This window comes from Desmodus rotundus, chromosome 6 (assembly GCF_022682495.2).
Source record: "Desmodus rotundus isolate HL8 chromosome 6, HLdesRot8A.1, whole genome shotgun sequence".
Classification (NCBI taxonomy): Eukaryota; Metazoa; Chordata; class Mammalia; order Chiroptera; family Phyllostomidae; genus Desmodus; species Desmodus rotundus.
The window spans coordinates 88,733,651-88,758,432 of record NC_071392.1 but is presented as its reverse complement, the minus strand read 5'-3'; the positions used below and the strand labels follow the sequence as shown (position 1 = coordinate 88,758,432).

At 45.7% G+C, this 24,782-nt stretch overlaps 1 protein-coding gene across 1 annotated transcript in view; it reads right to left on the bottom strand.

The window, feature by feature from the left end:
- The window catches only part of CNTNAP2 (contactin associated protein 2), a 1,617,197-nt gene that overhangs the window by 259,989 nt on the left and 1,332,426 nt on the right, over window positions 1–24,782 (bottom strand). The window contains exon 15 of the mRNA XM_053926665.1: window positions 15,389–15,516. Within this exon, the coding sequence (XP_053782640.1) occupies window positions 15,389–15,516 (128 nt within the window). The remainder of the gene's footprint in view (window positions 1–15,388; window positions 15,517–24,782) is intronic.

The window sequence follows — 24,782 nt, the reverse complement described above, 5'->3', positions numbered from 1 at the left end:
AAAGATAAACTGTATGAGCACAGATCTCTGAAGCTAAGCACACGGGAAGAGTTCAAGGTTAATTAAATTAAACCCTCCGAAGATTATTCCTCCCTCCTATTTCTGGGTCACAAGTTCCTGTTGCCTACAGAATACACTCAGCTCGAGGCCTGGCATTTACAGGTTTTACGGGTTCCAGGTCAGGTCTCGCTGTCTCATTTCAGTGTGTATCCAAATGCTTACTACGTGTCGCATACATATTTTTTTTTTTCTTACAGAAACTTCTGCTGCTGCCAGTTTGGGCTCATTACTCTGTACTTTCAGCTCGAGCTTTCTACCCACTGCATTAATCCCCACGTAAGATGACTCGCACTCACCCTCTGCAGCCCGCCTTCAAGTCCCCAACCAAGGTGAGGGCTGCGCCTTCTGCGGTTACCTTTGCGTGCTTCCTTGTGGAGAAAGGCATCTTCCCATCCCTTGATCGTATTCTAAAGTAGGGTATCAATTTCGTAATTGTAAAACCATCGGTCATGCCTCTGTGTCTGCAGCCTGTCGCAAGGTCTGGTATACAGCTGGTGCTCAAAATACATTTACCATTGAAAATCGGTTCTTTGGTTCGCCTCAGATTATAACTCATTATTCCTGACAGACTTCAATTTCACAGGAATCATAGTGGCTGCATTTTGCAGTCTGCATTTAACCTTAGTCTTACAAAACTGAGGAGTCTAAAGAAGTTTTATTCTTTTCGAATAATATTTATAACTGCCATTATTGAGAACTCACTGCACCAGTCACTGTTTTAAGCTCTTTATATACATTTGTCTCATTTCATTGCCATAGCAACCTTTTGTACTAAGCGTAATTATCTCTATTTTACAGATGAGGAAATTGAAGCTTAGCAAAATTAAATAACTCTTCCACTTTCATGCTGCTGGTTAAGTGGATAACTTGAGCCTAGGTCTGCCTGCCTCCAAGTGTTGTGTTCTGAGCCAGAGTTCCCAGAATTTTCCTATCATATCAATCTTCTAGAAAACTTAGACACAGAGTCTTGGGCTCCCCTTTAGAGACTCTAAATCTGAATCTCCGGGGGAGGGGCTGGAAATCTGCATTTTTGACGGGCACCCCAGGGAATTTCTGGATGAGACAAATTTAGGAAACCCTCAGCAACCTGCTATGTCTCACCAGTATTTATAGGAAGCCCCTGTGTTGCATGCTTTCCCATATACATTTGGATTCTCATCACACAAATGTTCCTTGAGGTTCAAACCTACCAGAGCCACAAAACTCACAGACCCAGTTCCCACAGGTCTGCCACATCCCAAGGATGCCCAGGGACTGGGGCTGACCTTGCAGTTGCCCAGGCCTCAGGAACATGGGTGTGTGACCAGGACCCCACACTCAATTTAATGCTCTGTTGTTGCTGTTGTGAAATTCTAACAAGGGGTCCTGCCCTTTTGTTCTGCACTGAGCTTTGCGCGGTGTGCAGCGGTGCTGCTCAGGAACCTGACGCAGTGGAAACTCCAGGCCACTGGTACAAGCGATCCACTCAACAAAAAACTGGAACGCTCTGCGCTCTTCAACTTCTCCCTGGGAAAAGTCAGGCTGTGGAATGGGAAGTGAGGTGTGAAGGCACAGCTGCAGATGTGGGTAAGGTTCCTGCTGGAGGGAGAGGTGGCTTCTGGTGTGGAGAAGGGGGTGGGAGCCAGAGGAGAAAGGAGAGGGCAACTTTGTTCAGCTGGAGAGCGCTGCTATGTGTGTCCACGGATGGAGGGAACAGGGGAGGACTCCTAGGCAGGTCGGACTGCTTCTCCGGACACGGCCCACTGATGAGGCTGGCCAGGGGCTGGCGCCTGGAAACTCAGATTTCAGCAAGGTAGACTGAATAACTAGTAAGAGAGCCTCACTGTGCCTACCTATTGGTACAGGGGTTGGGATTTGTGCTTTACTTGTGGGAGTCTGGAATTTGGGCACCTGCCAGGCAGGGGCTGCCTGTGTGACCAGCCCCCACCAAAAACCCCAAAACCCTGGGCACTGAGGTTAACCAGCTCACTGTGACCTAGCATGGTGGAAGAGGTAGTGAGCGCTGCTGGGCTTTTACACAGGCACCATCCACCCTCACGACCTAACCCCCTCCCAAAGGCCTCATTCCCTGGCACCGTCACAACGAAGGTGAGGATTTCACCGTACTGACTTTGTGGAGATATGAATGTTGGGTCTATAGCGCTTACCCTCCCCACCTAACCTTTCCTCAGTTGGCTTGACTAGGCCTTTACAGCTCTGCCTTGGTACTACTCCCTCACTACCTCCCCCACACAACCAGTATGTATCCCTAAGCTGTACGTGACTCCTACTTAACTGGTGTACTAGGAAGCAGACACTGCTATGGGTGGCAGAGAAAAGGGCTGGGGGTGAATGCATCCCTCGTGAGGCCTTGGGGTAGAGCGGGGTACGGAATGGGGAAGTTGGTGGGAGTGTGCACCTCACCCACTCTGCAGTCCTCACTGGCCAAGGACAGGTCTGGTGAAGGTGTGTGAGGGCCTGTGTAGGCAGGTTAACCTGAGAATCCCTTATGAGTTTCCATCTTAGTTTGCAGTGCATATAATGCTTGAGATATCTCTTTTCGAAATATTATTACTTTAGGTGTTTGGGTTTTTTTTTTTTGCTAGTAATATTGAGATTGTACTGCACTTCAAAATACAAAGCTAAAAATAAAATTTTAAAAGAAACTGATGGAATAAGCTTCTAAACACAGTCCAATGTGCAGACAAGTTATTTCAGAAATAGAATCCATACATGATATGGAACCTCTCACCATAGAAAGAATACTCATCTACAGTTAATATAATGTTGCATTCTGCGCCATCCTCCTGGCTGACAGATACAGAGGAAATCTCACTGAGCAGCTGAGAAAATTCTCTGCATTACCTTCCAGGCAGTGATATTTATCCCAGGTCCTTTCTGATCTTCTCCGACATTAGGTTTGTCCCAAAAGAAAAATCCCACTTTTTTCCCCCTTACACGTTTAAGGACTTTTTTACTCCGGGAAGGATCGGAGCAGGCCTACGTATAGCCACAGACAAGACTGAATTCCTGGTAGGTCCAGGTTCTCTAAAGTGGCTTCTCACTCTCCTAGTAAGAAAGAAAAATTGTCCTCTATGCTTCCAGGTTCTTTTATGTGGTCTAATAATTAAATCAACATAATACCGACTAACAGGAGAAAATCAAATTCAATCACGTATGTATGGGTGGGGCACAAAGACAGTGAGGCCCAAGAACAAGCTGGGCAATTGAGTCTTACACGTCATCTGGAGCTAAGGAATGGGATAGGGGCCCGAGGTATCAGACGGGGGGAGGGTGAATCACAGGACGGTAAGAAGAACAGAGGTGCAGTAGTTAGCTGTCTGTCCTGCCTCACAGATAGGTCAATTCAGATCAAAATTACCTCCTGGTAATACCTCTCTTGCTGGACCATGCCTCCTATCTAAATTCTTCTAGGTAGTTAAGGAAGGGGTAAGCATTTTTCTTGTTTCTGCTGGCTCTGAGTTGCCTTCAGCTCTATGTAGTCTGCACGCCAAAGTGGCACATTTTGGGGAGGCTCATTTTGAACCCCTTTACTCTAGGGCTGTGTAGTCCAATATGGCAGCCACTAGCCATGTGTGGCTATTTAAATGTAAACTAATTAAAATTAAACACTCACACCCTCAGTCACATATGAAATGCTCAGTGGCTACCTGTTCCGAGTGGCCACCATATGGACCTCACGGGTTGAAGCTCATCTCCATCACCGCAGAAAGCTGCTGGGCTGCACGGCTCCAGAGTGATGACCAACACAGCAGCAGAGGCGCAGAGTCCTGGCCCCGCCCTGCTCTGTTTCCTCCCCAGCGGGGGGGGGGGGGGGGGGGGGGGCGGGTGCTCCAGAGAGAACAGGTCTGCCTGAGGTTCTTTATGGCTTTTTGGGTGAAGTAGCATGAAATGATTATGAAAACACCAGCACAAAAGGCCACAGACTCAAATTTATCCCTGGACTCTCCTCCTGCACACATACAGACTGGATCTGAATTAAAGAACAGTTCATCATTCATTTAATGCTTCAAGGGGAGTGGCATTCGCCACTCTCAAATATGCCTTAATTATTTGGGCTGATTGTTTTTAAGAAACAGCAGCCGTAGCAGAAGCTCTGAAAACTAGTGGAAGTTACCCTTCTGTAGGAGACCCAGGAATACGAGTGGCTTGCCAAAATGATACACATGTTATAAAACTTTAATTTGTTTTTCTCCTGCCAATCTGTCTCATGTCAATTTATTAGTCTGGCCAGCAGGAGGAAAAGGGTAGGAGAAATTCTCCTTCCCCAACTTTGGAGTTAAGTAAGCCAGAAGAATTAAATAGTTTAAGAGTTTTCTCAAAAATAGAAAGTCCTAAGAATTGATGTTTCAGCTGGGGTACTTTTGTTGGGTTCTCTCATTGCACCAAACGCAATTCACTAATTTGTAGAATTTAGTGAATTTAACCCTGTGGCCACCAAAAGCCCAGAGTGGGATCAACAGCTCATTCTCTGTCCTGAGCCCCCAAGAACTTTAAGAAGCTTAAAGTTTGCTTTATTATGGATGCCACCCTGAACGATGGTCTTATTTCCGACAGGTGTTCAAGACCCAAGCAACTTCTTACTGGAGTCATTAGCATAAGCCGGGAAAACTGTCCGTTCTATGGCAAAGAACACCCAGACTTAATTCTAGTACATTGAACTATCCTTACACTTCAACAATAACAGGGGCATTTTTCTATGTGTAAATTTGGATGATTAAGACAAAGACTATGTCTTCTTGAAATACATAAATAAAGAATAAAGACATGTAAGTAAAGAAATCTTTTAAAAAGAGTATCTTCTCAGCTCTAATTCTTGGGTCATGTTCTCTTTTCATGAATTTAAGGTGTTAGTTTATTTTTTAGAAAGTGCTAGCTTTTTGCTCTCTGGTGATTTGTTTGTTTGTTTTGGTCCGGAGAAAACTAGGCAGCCAGGGCTAACTTAATGCCTTTGGTCAGACCATAAGCGTAAACCAAGCACCCAATAAAAGGGAGGTCATCCCATGGCAGTCTGGACTTCCTGAGTCAGTTACACTATTGCCTCAGGTGACAGGGGGAAGAAAAACCAGAGGGGCATATTTGAGATATGTGCCTACTCACAGGTCTGGTGAAGACCACCAAATTTTTCTAAGGAATGGGCCATATTCTAAGTTCAAGTCCTAATTTGCATCCTATTCAGTATAAGAGAATTAAATTCAAAAGGTCTAAATACCTTAACACAAAATTAATGAGGATAATCCACTATAATTGAATTAAGGGATGCTTCAAGCACCAGACACAGAACCTGCAGAGAGGACTGCCAGGCCACCCCATCGTCTAAAGCTTGAGTATGCCCAGGAAAACCCCAAACAGAAGGGGAACAGGTAGACTCTTAATGAGCAAACACCCCGTCCTTCTTCAAAAGGCCAGGCTAGCTTTGCCGAGTCCAGTTTTTCTATTCATACTTAAGGAGTGAGAGAGTCTTGATGAAGTGCTGTTCTAGCAACTGGTATTTCCTCCCTTGTAGGCAGCTTGAAGCTACTCATTTGCTTTAAGACTCTTGGACTGGCTCAGAGATAAAACATAAGGATAGGAGATGGGGGTCTCCCACTTCTTTATAACTTGGGACCTTCCATCTAGTTCATTCGCCCAAGGAGCAGCTTCCCACTCCAATGGCACTGTTTTCTACACACACGTCTGGTGAGCTTTGAGGTAGGGTTTATTTTAATGACAGAAAAACAAATCTTACTTAATGTTTCCAATAGTTTAGTGCAATGTTTAAAAATCCGAACAAACGTAGTAAAACTGCTACCTCAGAACTGCCAGCAAACCTCAAGAAGAGGCCCCTTTGAGTCGGCTTCGACAGAGTCGCTGCGTGTCCGAGGCCCGCGCCTGGTCCGGGCTGTGCAGAGAGGCTCTGTGTGAAGCCGAGTCAGTGTCATAAGCAGGTGAACCGGAACCCAGTGTTAATTAGGCCAGAGTGAGGTAGTTGACAGCTCACAGCCTAGCACCCTAGTAGGTCTGAAGTACTGACTAGTTGTCATTTTGTCAGTAACCACCTTGGGACGGGGATGAACAGAAGTGTGTGACAGTATGCGTGGACCCCTGAAGAGCTGGGGGGCGGGAAACCTAATTGAAACAATGCGTTCTATGAATTTAATACATCACGTGCATCATAATTTAGAAAGAAAAGAAGAAAATGTAACAACTCAGAAAAAGAAGTCTTTCTGGAATCCTTAATGTGAAGGTAACCATCGGATTCGGGATTTGCAAGGTATGGAAGTTTTCATTGAGTTAAGATGAGTAAATGCTGCAAAGCTTTATGTGGTTAAAAACAGTCGTGCATGTAAATCAAGTGATAGCTCCTTCCTTAGACCCCTGCAGCAGCTATTGTCCGCAAGTTCTCCGGAACTTATCATGAAGAGCCTCGTGGCCCCGCCTCCACTGTCAGTCTGGGATGTTTATTTAAATCTTTTGTGGTTATTTAAGCATTCTTATTCACCTGGTGAACTCACAGTGAGCGTCTCGTCTTGTCTGGCGGGCGCTGCCCTTGGATGCAGATCTCTGCCTGACTTCCGGTTTACTGCTTGGGGAGGGAGGGCCAAAAGAACGCAAACAAATAAAGAGCAGGTTCTTGTGGAATACAGAATCTCTACGGTCTTTGTCCCAAGTCTCTGGGACAGAGCTTCTAGACCCTTGGAATTTCCCGAGTGACAGAGTGTTTTTGCTCTTCACTGAGGGCCCCTGGGTCCACACCTAAATTCATGCTAACGCGGTGACTCCCGGTGGGCCCTCAGATACTTTCCAGTTGGGGGCCAGCCCTGCCAGAAAGACCGACCATGGGATTAGGGCGCTGGAGCTTTGGATGCCCAGATACCAGCTGGATCTCCAGGGAGGAGAAGGAAGGGTGGAGGCTGAATGCAATCACATAGCTAATGCTTTATCCAGTCATGGCCACATAATAAAACCCCAGTAAAAACTCTGGACACAAAGGCTCGCGGGGGCTTCCCCGGAGGTGATGCCCCCTGCTGGGCTGGGAGGGCGACATGTGCTCACCGCAGGAGACGCAGGAACCCCACGTCCTCACCTTTGCCCATTTTCCTTCAGCTAGTCTGCACGTGGATTCTTGAAAATAAAACTTTAATCTTAAATGCAGTGTTTTCCTTAGTTCTTTGGGTCATTCTAGTGAATTATTAATCCTGAGGGGAGAGTGGGAAGCCCCGAAGTTACAGTCAGTTGATCAGAGGAGCGGGTGGCCCAGGAACCCCCGCACTTGGGGACCGTGTCTAAAGTGAAGGTGGTCCTATTAGGGACCGTGACATGGACACCCACTCTGGGCCGTTCGTGTTGGAATGGCCCAGATAGTTCCAGAGAGCCACGCATTCTATGAAGAAAGTAAAAAGGGAAGTGGTTGGAGGTGTATGTTAGCTGAATGGGCAAGGGAGGCTTCCTGGAAGAACTAACTTCGAAGCTGTAGCCCAGGGAAGGCTCAGGGAAGGCAGTTCCAGGCAGGAGAAGCCACCAGCAGATGTTTGTCAGGTGGCAACAAGCATGTTGGACAGGTGGGCAGAGGGGCTGGATGAGGAGCTGGGGATGACTGGTGGGCAGGATGGTCCTACACAGCCTCACAGCGCCCGGTAAGGGTTTGCATTTGCAGAGTGATGGGGAGCTACCGGACGGTTGTAAGTCCACCAGTGCTGTGACCTGACTCACAGCTGTGGAAAGTCACTCTGGATTCCAGGTGGAACAACAGTTAATGGATGAACGTGAAGTTCAGTCTGCCCTGATAGCCAACTTTCCTGTAGGCCCCTCGGGCACAGTAAGTGTAGGCTGTGCTTTTTCATGGTCACAGGGGGGCTTCCAGTCAATGCTGAGCACACGTCTAGGCTGAAACACGAGTGTGCACAGAGAAGGCGAGAACAGAGCTGAAGGGAGATGAATCCTTGCTCTACACCAAGGTTCCTATGACTGAGTTTGAAAAACAGATAAAATCTGCATTAAGACAGCCCAAACCCCACCACAACCTAAGCATTTTAAAATCCTATACATTTTTCCAAATTTTAAAAATGTTTAACTGATCTTAGTCAAGGCCTAGTGAACTACAGCTCTCAGGTCAAATCCAGCCTGCGAGCTACGTCTGCAAACATTGCACTGGAACCCACCCTCGCCCATTTGTTTCCGTATGGTCTACGGCAGCTTCCATGCCGCAGGGTCAGGAATTTGGGACAGAGCCTGTATGGCTGGGAAGCCTGAAATACTGGATACTTCCTGTCTCCTCTTTTATAGGAAGAAGCTTGCTGACTTCCAGTCTGGCTGAAAGGCTGCCTTCTGCAGTTGTCACTGGGTGGTGACCACAGTCTACCTCCCTGGGCTCCCACTGTGTTCGGTTAGGGTGCCCCGGGTTCCCTGAGGGCAGTGTCAAAAGATGGCAGCAAGCAAAGGGGATGGCTTCCATGAGCAGCGAGCAAAGGAGAAGAGAAGGAGGGGTTGTTTGCATGGAAGGACATTGTCCTGGGAACACAGCAAACGCAGCTGAGCTCTAAGCAGGTGTTGCGGCCACCAACACCAATCGGGAAGGTGGCTGCTGTCTGGGTGCCACACTCCCAACTGCAAGACAAGGTGGGCCTTCTCCAAGGCCAGGTACAGTCAAGGGTAAAGGGAACAGACAGTGGACCACAGGACAGGGAGACGGGCAGACTTCGCCGGTGTCAAGCCTGCCCGTCCTGCCACAGTGAGTTAATACAATGATGATGACGGCAATAACACTTAGAAAGCCCTGACCGTGCCCAAGGACTGTGGAGAATTAGGCTTTACAAGAACCACCTCAGCGATGTCGTTATGGTGATTCTCCTTTGCAGCTGAGAAAAGGTTGTGGGTGGAAGTGGAAGCCCGGAGAGGTTAAGGAACTTGTCCAAAGGCACGTGGTGGCAGAGGGAGGGAGTTGGGATTTGGACCCCGGTGTGTGCGATTCCAAAGCCATGCCAGTCACTACGCTGCTCTATAACTTTGCCACTCAAAGCGTGGTCCAGTGGCCCCAGCAGCAGCCAGCAGCGGCGGCATCTCAATGCTGGCCTGGACTCCCTGATTCAGATCCTGCATTTTACCAAGGTCCCCAAGTAATCTCCCATTCCACTCGGTTAAAATGTTCATCTTTAATAACACAGAAACTGATCTAGGGTGGGGGCCATGCCCTGATTTTCTCTGTAAAGCCTGTTAGGCTGAATTAGATTCTTGGAATCTGTTTCAACCATTATTTCTCTCAATTCCAAGTGTGCTCCACACCAGGAACTCTTAGACCCAACAGAATAAGTCTAACTCTCTTCTGCAGAGTTTAGAGCAATCAATAGGAGAATTTAGCAATGAACCCAACTATGGGGATTCACTTTACAGAACGAAGTCCCTCCTGTGTCTGAGCTCCTGATACTTCTGCAGAACGCCACGTTCAGGGAAGGGTCAGGTGCCAGGGAGGGGACAGAGAGGAAGCAAGGCTCACCCCGCCAGAGGGATGATTCCTCTGCATGCCAAGTGAGGCAGTCAGTCACACATACACCAATACCACATCTATCCTAACAGAGAACCACCTTTCCCCTAAACTGCAACTACTTTTACTTCCCAGGTCGGCAGTGAGCCTGCAGAGTCGCACGGCCAAATAATATAAAGGAGCTGACTCTTCCCGGGAGTTGCCCGTTTCTCCCCATCACCTAGAGTCATGCTGGAGCCTGGAAGACCAAGGCGAAGGCTCCTGCTCTCCTCTCTGCTGCCCCTGTGACTGGAGCTGCCCTCTGAGATGCCCAGAGGGCTCCGTCCTTCCATGGAGGTCAGCCTGGGTCTTGATCCTGAAAATTCCCTATTTCTGCTTATTCTCAGAGCAACTCCTGTTGCTCGGTCAGTAGTGGCCCTTGGCAATAGCAGCAGAGGTGGGGACATTAAGAAAAAAAAATAGAGGTTAATGGGTTCTACACATCATTCTAGTTTTTTTCCTGTCTTCTACTATCAACCAAAAAATGTGTCTATAAGTAGAAGTAAAAAAAAAAAAGAATCGAGGAAACATAAGTCACCAACTTTCTGCCACAGGTCCCTCAGCCCTGTAGTGGCAGGTTTTTTGCCAGGATTTCCAGATGGCTGCTCTCACCCTGGGGTTAGACTGAGATCTCATTACTGCTTTGCTCAGCTTTTCATGGGCAGGGACCCAGGTCAGATCCAGGTCCAAGGTCCCTCTGTGGGTCTCACCATGTAGCTTGGCCACAGAGAACACTAAAGATGAAGGCTCATGTCAGACTCTCTGTGTGCGCTGCCCTAAACCATCTGGGAGCCCCTGGGCTGGTCACCTAACATCTGCCAACCCAGGTTCCCTGTCTGTGGAACGAGAGGTCTGCACAGCTGAATCCCTAAGACTCTCCCACTGTTAGGACGTTGTGATGTGCTCGTCCTGCTCCTGGCCCTACTGGAGGCAAGTAGACACAGCTATGTTTTGTGGGAAGAAATGGGGAAGGACGAGATATAATCCTGGAGAGTGATGAAATGTTCCCCCATCCGGGACTGGCTCTGGAACCACACAGACCCTCCGCCCCCTGCTTTGACACTGACTGCCACGCCGCTGACTACCCCGGTTCTACTTTCACATTGGTACACTCGAGTCAAAGGTGTCACCTCGCGCACACAGGTCCTAACGTGCTGGGCCCCTTCCCTTTCTCGTCTCTTCCCAGCCTGACACAGCAAAGAAAAGGGGATGAGCCAGCTCTCTGCCCCTCTCTGGAGCCCAGGGAGCAGCAGCTTCTCCACAGTCAAAATCACTTCCCCAGCCCAGCCCAGCCCAGCCCAGGGGGCGCTGCCCCCACCCTTGTCTGGCCCTCACTCACTGCACTGAGTCTGTCTCACACAGATGCTCGAGGGAGCCAGCCTGGCCTGTGTGCCCCTGGGTACATCCTCTGGGTACACGAAACTCCTCTGCACCCCTCTAGAAACGGCTTCTCCATGGAGAAACACCATGTAGACACAGTCATCGCCTGTCTTTCTTAGTAAAGGAAGGGCTGGCTATGGTCCAGGTTTGTAAAAGTCTGCAGTAAAGAGAGAGTGGCCTTTCTGTGACCCGGGCGCCTGAGACTGCATTCCCAGAGAACAGTGTCCACTAGCACTTCGATACAAGGCCATTCTGTCTGTATTTCTCTCACCCTCCGCTCTGTCCCTGCTGAGGGCTCCTGACCTGGGCGTGCTACTGGCCTCCCTTTCTCCTGTCCTCTCGGAGTTACCTCCACAGCTCTAGGAGACCTAATTCACACAGAACCACCGGCATGACTCCGAGCCCTGCGGGCTGCTGGCCTGAGCTCAGACGCCCTCGCGGAACACATTTCCCCGAACTACGTCTACCCAGGTGTCTTGGAAATCCTTGCTTTTGTTGCAAATTTGCTCCTAATTAGTTGTTTTAAGTCCTTGTTTCCCTAGGGGAAATATCGGAAATCTGTACCTCATATGCCTAACAACAGAGCAGTTATCTAGCAAATACGTTATTTCTATAATTAGTTATACTCACTGTATATGGTATGAATAAGCCTTCTACTTCCCACACCCCAATGATGTCTTTTTTGAACCAATTCCGTAAGAGCTGGGCCACCCCTCCGAGAATGAATATAATCGGAATCTGAAAGTAATTGCTGCTCCCTCAGGGTTCGGACGCTCTGAAAGCTCCTTTGTTTCCTCCTAGGTGTGCACCAAGCACCAATTTCTCACTAATTGAGAGAAATTACCAAGCACATGTGGTTTAAGTGGGCTTGGTAATTTTACCAGATTTTTTTTATCATAGCTAAGTGTCCATCCTCAGTCATACTTTCAGCTTCATTTAGAATGGAGGTTTCCATTTGAACATATCTGAAAAAAATTTTAGAAAAGCAAGCATTTCACAGAGCTTGGAGGGAAAGGCAGCAGACCTGAGCAGGACTCACTGATTTTCTTTAGCATTTTGGTTTTATGGGTCTATGAGTTCAGATGAATCACAGTAGAAATGAAACTCAGCAGGCATGATGAAACCAACCGGAGCCGCCGAGACGCTCGGTCGGTGTCACTCTCTAAGAGCAGGGGTAGAGCCGGGACCCAATGCAAGAGACAGCTTCTGGTGGCTGTTGTCACTCAGCTCCTCAAACAGAGAAAGACATTCCTCAACAATGGACTTGTTGTTTTTTTTAAACTGTGGCTTTGCACAGACTTCAGTAAATGGCAGTAGGTCAATCTCTATAAACAACAGGATAAATGTACTCTAGCACTTTTTAAATTACAAAAATTTGATTTTAAGCCCTGCGACATTCATGCAGTATTGATAACAGGGCATGAGTGGGTGGTGGGAGTCGGGATAAGACCCAAGTGACATATTTTTAAACCAATTTGACCAGTGATTGACTCATGGAAGAGAGCGGAGTGGGAAAAACAACCCTGACCTTGCGTGGAGAGAGTTGTTCATATTCTCTGCTCTGCTTTGCCTCCTGGGGCCTCCTGGGGGCTGCACGGGGGCACAGAAATATGTTTCTGTCTTTCTGTGTGAATGACATTTTAAAAGAAATATTTTGTTCATTTGTAAGACAGAGAGGCTAATTAATATTTACCTTACCCATCTTATGGGGGGAGGGGCTCTGTATCCAAGGAAATCATACATATGTGAATGCTGGAAAATGCTGTGATGTGGAACATTCATTACTGTTATAGTAGCCTTCAAGTGAAGGTGGCCATCGAAACTGCTGACTGCCACCCGGCAATTCAGGTGTGAGGTGTAATATTCGCAGGTGCCTGCAGAAAAGGAAGTCTCTCTCTCTCTCTCTCTCTCTCTCTCTCTCTGTATACACACACACACACACACACATAAAATCTCAGACACAAAAGTATTCTACAATCTGTAATTAAATATTGGCTGTGCTTTTGTTTTCCTAAAGTATCAGGTAAAATATAGATTAAGGGCCTCTGAAGCCAAGCACTAGAAGAATACTGAAACCCTGTGGTGTCCAGGGGTCACAGAGCTCTTTGTCTTATCAACGGTCCTCGACGTGTTTCTAAGAACAAAGCCCTGGGAAAGGGATGCAAATGGACCGAGCGTCTCTTCCTAAATATGAGTCTGCCTCGAACATACCGTTCACCACCCCTTTGCCGAGCACCAGCTGCAGTAATTTATATTGCACAATCTGGTATTAAATCATGAAACATTTTGTGTTTTCCAACATTTTTTTGTGTATAGCGTAGTGGTCAGACAACAGCATACATTACAAAGTGGTCCCCCTGAGATTTCCAGGACCCACCGGGGACCATACAGTTATTACGATCTCACTGACTGTATCCCCCGTGCTGGACTTCACAGCCCCGTGACTGTTCTGTAACTGCCCATCTGTACTTGTCAACCCCTTCCTCTTTTCCACCCAGTCCCTCACCCCCTCTCTCCTGACGGCATGGGTGGATTTAGAAGGCATTATGCTAAGGGAAGTAAGCCAGTCAGAGAAAGACAAGTACCATGTTATTTCACTCATACATGGAATCTAAAGGACAATATAAATGAACACACAAAAGAGAAACAGATTCATAGATACAGTGGACTTCTTATTCTCCAGAGCACCTAGTAAAGTGCTGGAAAGCGAGCAGACACATAATAAATTCTTCCTGAGGGTCGATTTAATTGATTAAGGAAAAACAAGCTAATAAACTATTAATATACTGCCACAGATACTATTTAAGGTAGCTGGAATCTTCTAAGAATGGTAACAAAAGTTTGCAGAAGTGGGATTTTTATAACTATACCGAGTTAATCAATTACTTAATGGGAACCCTTTCTCTAATTCAAAGCTAACTTCAGAATTAAAACGAAGTGAGAAATAGCTGACCTGTGCATATTTATGAGTGATTATGACATAAAGAAACTGATTTTTATTAGCTAACCCGGGAACAGGCCTATTCTGAGAATGAAACTATAGTCCATCTCTCAAAATTTCTGTTCAAAAATGTGTACTTACTATTTTATGTCAGTATTTTTTCTTAAACAGCTGAAGCTAAACATCTTACTCACAGCCCTACTGAGCCTGACTAGACAAGTGAAGTATTATTGCTTCATGAATGCATGATCAAGCTCTTGGGCCAGTCTCCACTTACAGGTAGCTTTTCCAATTTTTCCATGTGAGGAGAGAAAAGCCAGTACCAACCCCATCTCTCGTTTGTACCTGGGCCACAGCCTTGTTTGATGACCAACAGCCTCCACTTACTAAGTGGTGAGCAGTCAGCAGGGATCGGTACGTTCCTTAGGACGCCTCTTTGAGTGGATGCGACAGTTTACCGTTGAGCAGTTCTGCTTCTCCCTTGTAGACCGAATGGTAGTGATATTCCATCTCACCGAATGCTTTGCTGGGAGGAATCAGACGCAGGCACCGAAACCTTTATGGCCTTCCCAGGAGGGGCTGGGACGCAGGTGGTCTTCCCGTTACCACAGCCCAGCAAATGGAGGGTTTGCCTGAGGTCTCCTGGCAAGTCACTTACGCAGGGAACAGAATCTAGGTCTCCCGATGCCCAGTACACAATCACCAATGCAGAGAACTCCCAGGGAGGTGCGCCAGTCACGGGCACAGACTAGAAGAGGGGTAATGATGACCTCCCAGGATGCTCACTGCAGAGTCCCCATAGCAACCTGCCTTCATCTTCCTCTGGCGGCACATGAAGCACACTGGCGGGTATCAGACCACATAAAACCCTAATGGTGCCCCGATTAGGTGGGATCGCCACGCTGCCTCCTGGCCTCCCACCGTCCAAGCCAGCAGCCCCCAGGGAGCTGTGTGGTGCTGAACCTCGAAAGCAAGACATAGGTAACGAAACAATCTTTGGCTTACAAGGGACTATCAAACTCTGATGATGATGAAATTTGATAGCAATAATGTCAAGCTTTATATGACCATCATCCAAGTTTACAGTGATACATTAAACCATAATGGCACTGTTTATATCACCATAAATGGGGTTTATGGTGATATAAATAGTCATGCTAATGGCATTAACAGCAGCACTCCGTGGAATCACGGCTGTCGAGTGCTGCTTTTATGCTATTAGCATTGCTATTTATACATCACCATAAATTTAGGTAGTCGAAGTTGTTACATAGGAGAATACAAGGAAGACGGATATCTACACTTTATGCCCAGATCTAGGCTCCTTGAATGGAAGCCTTTATGGCCGTTGTCTCCTTCTCTGCGTTAAGGTCTATCTAGCTTTCCATCGGGCTGTTTGTATCATAGGACATTTCTTCAGGAGAGAGAGAAGAGCCGTCTCTTTCCTGCCCCCTCTGATGGCTGGGAAACACAGGAAAATGGAAGCCACAGCTGCTGGGCTCACTTACTGTCTCCTTGGCAGCGCAGGGGGCCCACACTCAGCTTCGCTTCCGAGCCGTGCCGGTCGGTATCCCCAACCACCACCTGGCTCACCGGCAGGTGGTCTTTGTGGGATAAGAAGCCAGCATCCTTCCTCCTGAATGACAGGGAGAGAGAACAGGGTCAGGAGGCTGAGTCAGACACACATCTTTTCCGATAATCGCTGAAGCTGTCTAGTAATTGACCACATGCCAACAGATATTCGGAAGTTCACCAAGTGGAACCACAGTAAGAGAGTTGTTTTTGTTCCTCCCTCTGGGGGTCTCGCATTGCTGAGGAGCAATGGTGACATCTGCACCTTCTGGAACACAGAAGTGACACCCTGAGTTTCAGGCACAACTGACACGCGGCACGCCGTTCTGGGTTGACGGCAGACTACCGCGCTGCCTGAAGCACACACACAGGCACTGAGCACACAAGCAGAGTTTGCTGTTGTCATGGAATCAGAAGTTCAACAAAGTCAACCTTATCTCTCACATAATATGTGAAACCAAACCCTATTAAAAGATACCCTGTCTACTTAAAGACTTTGAAACAGTTGCTTCCGAGGCTTCCTTCCCTGCTGTGCATCATCGCTTGTTAATTGCACCAACTGGAAGAGTTCAGGGGAAGTTTCCAACACAGAGCAGGTGCTCACTGGGTGCCTGTTTCCATCTGGGTGGAGCTTCAACTTGGTTTTCCTCTTAGATTCCTTCTCCTGGTTACTGGGTACTTGTCTTGTTTCAGGTCTCCTAACTCTTCCCCATATCCACCCTAAATTAAGGAAGAGGTTGAGGATGGTTGCGAAGCACTGATTCTGGGATGGAACACAGACGTCCAGGAGACGTTCCTGGGGATGGACCCACGGCCAGTCGTGCACAGTGCCGATTTCGGCTTCACAGGAAACCACCGTCCCTCCTCCACGCCTGTGCTGCTGAGGTTGAGAGATGCCCTCGCTTAAGGCTGGATGGGTGTCAGGCTCAAATCAGTACGGAGTCACTACAAAAGTTTACCTTTTTACATGACTTTCTGTCTGAACGTAAGTAACAATTTTGAAATCGTACATAGAGCCGATCGCAGGAAAGAAAACTAATTTTGGATAGCTGCGGAGTTGCGTACTTGTGACAGGGACCACACGGCTCTCGAAGCTCGCCGACTCCTGCTCTACACCACACTGCCAATCTGCGTCCTTTGAGGATTGATTGAGCAAACAGTCCACTATCAGGTAGCAGGTGGCTGTCACTCAGCTCATCTCTCTGCAGTCAAATGTGGCTACAGAGGCCCCAGAAAATCTCTGAGTGGGGAAAGGAACCATTTAAACTACAGTTTACTTAACCTAATAGTGAGAGATCCCTTCATTAACTCTTTTATTGGCTTTGCAGTCTATGGCAGGCAGCCTGTGTCGCCTTTGGTACAACAAATACTTGTTCTGAAGAAAGACCGGGTGCCCCACGGCTGGTCAGTATTCTCACTGTTTAACTGTCCCAGCAATGAGAAGATGGTATGGCTAACAGAATAGTATTGAATGTAAACTGTAATTTTAAAAAAAGAAGATATGCTTAATTTTTTAAAAGATCTTAGAATGGGAGAATCTCCATGACATTCTGTAATATATACAGAATTGGTATGTATTCTTTTGTGCCTGGCACCTTTCACTTGACCTTGTATCTGTGAGGTTTATCCATGTTGTTTATTTAAAAAACATTTGGAATAAAACTGTGCTGCATTTATAAAAATGTAACGCTGCATTACAATGAGGGTGAACATTTCTCTTGCTGTCCTTTGGGTTGGTTCCAGAGTTTGGTTACTATGAACAAAGCTGTCAGGAACATTCTTATTACTGTGTTACGTGTAAGGGCTAGTTTATGTTCGGCATTTACCCCAAAGCAGAAATATTGGGTCACGTCATTAGCTTTAGTATCTACTTTCACTTATACATGTTTAACTTAAGTAGATATTTTCAAACAATTTTCTCAAGAGCTTGTATTAACTGACATTTCTACCAGCAGTGAATGAGAATTCAGATCTCAGTTGATTCATTTATAATGAGTGATAATTATATAAGAAATTGTGCTAATGATGGGCATCTTGAAAACAAATGTTTGGAATTACATATTCCAATCATTATGTAATTGTATTGTCAAAATTGGTATGTACACAATTTTATAAGAATTTACATATCTATATATTTCATAACTTGAAAATATAATTTTTAATCATCATCATCATCTTATAAATGTAGAGTTCCAGTGTGTTTGGACTTGATTTTTAATAGTAAAATGGGCCACTATTCAATTCTTTTGCAGTTTGAACTGATTAACATCAGAGATGATGGAAATTTATAAGAAACAATTTATCAAAACCTTTGCACTGTTGGTCAATGAAACTAAAAAATTAACATGAGTCATTAGGTGGACTCAATAATGTACTTTTATTTAGTGTGATAAATGTACTTTAGTTGACATTTTTTCATGTTAACTCTGATATCCAATAAAGTATCAAAATGAACAAAAACAGAGAGGCAGATATTCAAATCAGTAATCCAAGATTATATAAAATAATATATATTCAATTATACTGTAGTCACTAAAAAATTAGACTAAAATAAGTAATTTCTATTAATATTGTAGATAAAATATTTCAACTTTGTTGTTTTAAAAGGTGCTGTTTTATATCGAACATAAAATATAACTTCACTAAAACTGATGTATTATTTTTTACTTGTATGTGTTCAAAATATTCTAAGGCTAGGGTGAGGATCAAAAAAATATAAAGAGCACTACTCTAATTCATATGAAACCGTAATAGCAGGACATCACACATTATGCGCTCACGCACACTGGCCTACTTCTCGTACATAACATCTCCTCATCTGAGATCAGTGCTTCCTTAGAGACATTCCTATCTCCATTCTATTGGTGAGAAGGACGAGACTCAGAAAATTTATCTGGACCAAGGTCGCTGGCTCCTAAATGTAGAGTGTGGATTCAGATCTAGATTATCTGGATCCCAAATTAGGACTTCCTACCAAAAAAAAAAAGCGGGGGAAAAAAACCAAGAAAATCAAAAAAACACAATGCCACTTAAAAGCCTTTATCTTTTGATTTTCATTTACAGATGGGGTGAAAATATATCTTTTTAGATCACTTATCTTCCTTAAATGTTGAAGTTATTTATTTGTAAGTAGTAAGTTTAAAGATATCTGTAAGCTTTTATGCACATGTATCTCTTACTTCATTTACATACTAAGTAAAAAAGGTCTAGAACTACCTCGCCTCCCAATCAACCACTGATTTTAATAATATATTAAAGTTTACAGAAGGTTGCAGTTCAGCTAGTATTTATAACAGTTAGATGTTTCTAACCAAACCAAGGAAATGGGAAAAGTAATTATCAGCTGAGAAAAAAGATGAAGTTACTTCCTCAATCACTTTTAATAACATAGCTAACTAAATAGGGCTCCAGAGATTTGAAAGTCACAAACCACAGTGTGAAACTCACAAAGCAGTGGACTGGGCTGGAAACAGATTGGCTGTGGAAACAAATTCATGGGTGGCAATAAAGTGGCTGGAGCAGTGCAAAGTTTCTGATGCGACGCTACAGCACAGCCCGCAGCTCACTTTAAAAAAACATGATGAGTGGGTGAAAAGAAAATAAACCAAGATGTAAAGAGGGGCCCTTCAAAACACCTGTAAGACGTCCATCTTGGCACCCGTGCAAAATTTATTTAGCAAGCAAAACAAGTCTTTGTTGAAAGTTATGATCCTTACCAATTGAGGCCAGCCTAATTTGGGAAGATAATCAGTATTTATCACGTTAGCATGATCTAATTCCATCTGCTAGTGGGTTTATACATTAGAAAAATACCATCGGCCATTTCAAAGAGGTCCGGACTCGGATGTTGCACAATCTTTCCCTCAGCGTTGTCATTATTGTAAACTTGGTTCTGTGAATTTTGTTTCGCTAACTCGGCATTACTGATACAGACAGACCTGGCCAGACCTTGGGGCCAAGGGAGGGAACGGCCCCAGGGCAGGTGCAGCATGTTGCTTGGCCCCAGTAGCTCGGTGCATGACAACAAATTCCCCACTACCGGGCAAAGCCACGCTGGGGGAAGTCATTGCGCTGAGTGTGCGAAGATAGCGAGAGTGACTGACAAAGGCAAAAGCCCTCCTATCCCCTGATGGAAGGTGAAACCAGGGTTTGCAGCTGCCTGTGTACAGTCAAGGTCAACATGGTGGCAGGGGGAGGTGCTGTCAGGTCAGTCTCATCGGGACAAGGATGGGATTGGCCAGAGGAGCTGGACCCCCGTGGAGTGCACGGAAATTTGGGCCAGGAGACTCAGACTGAGGGAAGGGACCCACTGGTGTGGACGTGTGGGCTGCAGTGCTTTGTGGACTGGCTAGGCCCTGAAAGCAGCATGGCGATGGCAGCGTGGGCCCCACGGATGGACTCCAGAAGGCGCCTTAGGCCAGACTGCAGCCGGAAACAAGCTAAGCTACCTGGACGGCTGTGTTGCAGTCGCCTGCGGTTCCCAAAGGATGGTGTTCTGAATGGGAGAAGGCACAGCCTTGGACTAGTCTGGCAGAGCACAGCTGGGCTTCCTCTGGGTGTTCTGGAGGTGATGGGCTTTGAGACAAGAGCCTGCCATCCCCCCAGCCTATGCAGCTTTTGAATAAAAGACCCGTTTCCTTTTCTCACCAAACCTCTGCCTCCAGCATCTGCCTGTGGGTGGTGGTGGGCAGCTGAACCCCACTCTCTGTTTGGTAACATTACTGGTACTTTGCTTCAGTACCATTTTCCTGAGGAATTCTATCTTCCCCTGCTGCTCTTCCCCTGCCTTCTTTTCTTATCTTTGTGGGAAGCAAACAAGCCTCCAGGCAGTTGGGTCTTGCCCTAAGCACAGTGAAGAAGCAAAAAAAAAAAAAAAACCAAAACAAACCAAAAAACAAAACCCAAAAAGCTTCTAAAGAAAACCAAACATCCCTGGCTTTGTTATTATGAGCCTGCTCTTCTACCGCAGAAAAGAGGGCACACAGTGAGTCTGTTCAACAATTCTAGCAGAGAAGACGTACCCTTTGTAAGGTTTAGAAGTAATTGGTTAAAAAATAATTATAGTCAGTGAGCTTTCATTCATTTCCATCACAGTACCACCAAAGCTAGAAATTTCTGGAAGAACCCAGGAGGTCAAATTTGCAGATGTAGAGGCATAAGAAAGGGATATAGAAATGGGAAATAAACACACGAGGAGATACTTGATATTATATATTGGTCATCAGAGAAATGTAATTCAAACTATGCTAAGGTGGCACTTTACTCCCACCAGAGTGGCCAGAATAAGAAGGACAGAAAACAGTAAAAAAGACAGAAAATAACAAACAGCTACAGTAAAGCAGACCGACAAGCAGGTGGGGAAACTGGAAGCACGCACACTGCTAGTAGGGCTGTAACGTGGGTCAGCCCAAAGTTAAACCCGATCTATCCTATTCCAGTAATTCCATTCCTGAATGTCTGCTCAAGAGAAATGAAAGCGTGCGCCCACACAAAGACTTTCACGTGGACGCTCACCGCACCTTTGTTCATAAAAGCCCCACAGGGGGACCCACCCAAGTGTCCTTGAACTGGGAATGGATGAAGTGTAGTATGTCCACACAAAGGACATTATCCAGAAATAAGTACAATATGAGCACAAAATGCAAAATGAAAACATCTCAAAAACAGTATGCTGAGTGAAAAGACTTTGCCACGGAAGACCAACACGCTCTATTTCTGTTTAGATGAAATGTCAGGAAAAGCAAATCTACAGACAGAAAGTAGACAGAAAGTGGTTGCCTGGGGCTGGGACTGGGAACGGAGATTGGAGGTCCACAGAAATCTCACAGGAGTTGTGGTGACTTGCTGTACAACTGGGTGAATTTGCCAAAAGTCCCTGAATTGTACAGGGTGCCGCGGAAGTAAGGCCTGCTTGAGTGTGGTTGGTAGGGTAATAATATGGGTGTAATAATTTATAGTTGTAATTTGAACATTTCATCTAAAATGTCATACATGAGTGTGATACTGTTATGTTACAGAATTACATGCTTATGTTTTTGTAATAAAAAATGGGGGGCGTTATTTGTGCCGGACCCTGCATACTTAAAATGGGTAGGTGTTGCCGTATGTGAATTATACCTCAACAAAGTAATGTTAAACAAGAACTGGAGACAGTGTGAATACCAACTGGCAACGGGGAGAGAAACTTTCTAACCACACATCGCACTGTGGGCCCCAGAGTTCAGAATTAGGAAGTGGCGTCCCTTCTGGTTTCAGAGTCTGCCATGTTGTGTCTGCAAGCCCGGGACTACAAAATCTGTCCTCTTTTCCCCAGGGGTTTATTTACCCAGCTTTTAAAGTTTCCATCAATATTCACGCATTCCATTGACCGTGCTTTCCTGGATAGGATCTCAGACCCCCATTCCCAGGATCCATCCCTCCAGTCTGTGCCCCTCTCCTTGACCTCTATAAAAATCCTTTAACACGAGTCAGGATTTTAACATGGCACAGAACATTCCACCAATTTCAGCCATGTTCCAGTCTCATCCTCATTCCTCATTCGGGATCTGTGCCCTTTACCCCAACCAGCCATACCTGTCACCTTCCCAAACTACCTTTAAAATATGACTTACTCATTTACCAAAACCCAAACATCCTTGAATGTATTCCAGGACGTGCCTAACAATAAAATTCTGTTCAGCTGTCACTATTTGCAACTGTAGTATCCTGAAATTGCCAATACTTTTTAGCATTGATTCTTCATCTCCAGGGCTGTTTCCAAACTTGTTGGAACCTTTAATGTGACTTCTGGTTCAAACGACATGCTCACACGTAGGTACACCTAAAAGCCTTTGTATCTGCTCTCTCCATCTTTTCTGCCTCCTGAGAGCCACGCCCAGACACACTGCACTTGCTCCGGTGCGCAGTAAGTAGAAAAAACAGGTCAAGAGGTGAAAACCTTCAAGCATTTGCTTGGAAAGTTATTATTCTACTAATAACTTCCACTAAAAATGTTAGATGCATTGTTAAAATGAAGGATCTTTGCACTGTTCTTATGACTTTGATCTCTTAAATGAAAGAGCACACAAATAGCTTACAGTTGCACAGAGCTTCAAACTATGCAGCGTTTTCTCGTGAGTGATCTCATTTGATCCTCACAGCTTTGCAGGTACAAGGAAACAGGGACAGACAGTTGAACTTGACAAATGTTGGTTCCCAAATAACTATTCAGGAACACATCTCTTACACAAAGTGAAACAGAGTGCACCGAGGAATGAGGTGCTTCTCCAGGGTATAATTCCAAAGGCTACCTACCGTTTACTAGTTCATACGTGACGTCCATAAAAAGGGTCTACAAACTCAAGTCAAGGCCACTTCTAGTTAAAACATTTTTTTAAAGTAAGTTAAGAATTTTTATTCTTTGTCTTTTTTTAACGCTCAACTCCATCGTTGTACGTCCTCTCTGTCTGGGGAATCGCCCCATCGCCCTTCCCTAACAGGACCTTAATGGCACTCTTCCCCTGTCCTGGTCCCTATTAAAACCTGCTTTCCGTGAATAATGTGACCTTTTCCCCATTCATCTTTAATAGCAATGCCTCAAGGAGGCAACAGGCTACTCTTGGAAACCAGACCTCTATGAACAGTGGAGGTTGGATTGGGATGCGGGGTGGTGGGGAATGTTCCTGGAATCACTGAGCTGATGATAGGGAGGGGCTGACAACACAGTCTTAAAAGAGCAGCCCTATTTCCACCATGGAGCAGGTTTTCCAGCTCCCCCAGGTTCATTCACTGAAGTTGGGGTCACGCCTTTGCTCACGGGGCGCCTGGGGCTATCTCAGCCGGGCTGGGTCAGCAGCAGCTGAAACAAACAAGAGGACTGCTGAACACCCAATAAAGGAGAACTTCTAAAATACTCCCAATGGTGTCCTCAGTCACCATCGACTACTACCGAGCTCCCCTCAATGGATGTAAAGTAGTGTTCGCTACAAAGTAATTACGGTAATTAAGAAAACAACCGTTACAATTAGATCTTTAGAATCCACGTCTACATCCCCTATGAAACGAAAGTAATTACAGATTCAATTACTCCTTTTCAGTGGGAATAGCATAGGCCTTTTATAAATGCAAGGCAATTATCTGTTTGGTTTAGAATCTCTTAGAATGCGCCCTTATAACCATTTCAGGATTCTATGCAAAATGTTCTTCTTTGGTTTTCCTTCTGGAATGTAAGTTCCCTGGGGTCAGATACATTGTCTCGTGCAGTTTTATAAACCAAAGACTAGTAGGCACCTAAAAGTAGCTGACTCCATGTGTTTCATGATTGACTGAGTACATGAATATACATAGATGTTAACTAGGCACAATCCTGAAATAGTAACCAGCATGTGCTTACTATCAATCGTGAGAGATGAGTAAGAAAACCTTTCTGGTAGTTGGAGTTCCTTAAAGGCCCTTGAAACATTTTTATTATTCCCTTTCTGTAGCTGAGGTTTTATTTTCCCTTTCCTTCAGAAAGCAGTATTCGATTAGAAGCCTCATATATAATTAATATAGTGGAAAGGGCATAATAATTAGATCTTAGAGACTGGAGTCCTAATTCAACTCTGCGGCTATGTAAAAGTAAGTTGCTAATTTTATGTGGGCCACTGTTTCTTCGCATAGATAAGTTATGGTGTATTTTGGTTTTGAATGGTATGGAAATATGCAATTCAAAATATGCCTCTTTGGCATATAGATTATTTTAAACCAAAGGCCATTGAGCAGACCCAGGAGAATCTCAAAAAGCAGGGCACAAATTTTCCTTTTGTGAAGGAAATTTCCATTTGCAGAGATCTCTACCTGCAGAGAACACCTGGCATGGCGGAAGTAGCCAACGGGAAAGCCTTCGCTCTTACCGGCTCCATACATTTTGAAAAACAAGCCGAGTGGTTCTGGTGCGCTCAGTGCTTCTGAAGCCTCGTTTCTAACCAAGAGACGAATGCAGACGTCGCAGTGCCCCGCACATCTGGCTTCTTAGGACTCCTCTCTGCTTTGCATGGCTCACCTCCCCTCTCGCTCCAGGCTCAACGGCCCTTGGTAAGTTCCTTTCAAGGTTGCTCAGGGTTGGCTTCATTCCGCAGGTCCTACCTCTGGCCCACAGGCATTCTTGTCCCACTGAGCTCTGCCAGGGGAGCCACTGGTACCTGCCCACGCCCTTCACCGTGAAGGCCAGGCAGGGCACTGCGGCTGGTGAGACCCAGTCCTGGGCTAATGCAGCAGTCGCGGGCTAAGCTCTCTGATTCACCCTCTGGAAATCCCCTCTCCCCACTCTCACGCCGGTGGTGAGGGTTGGGAGTAGACAGACGGTGCGGA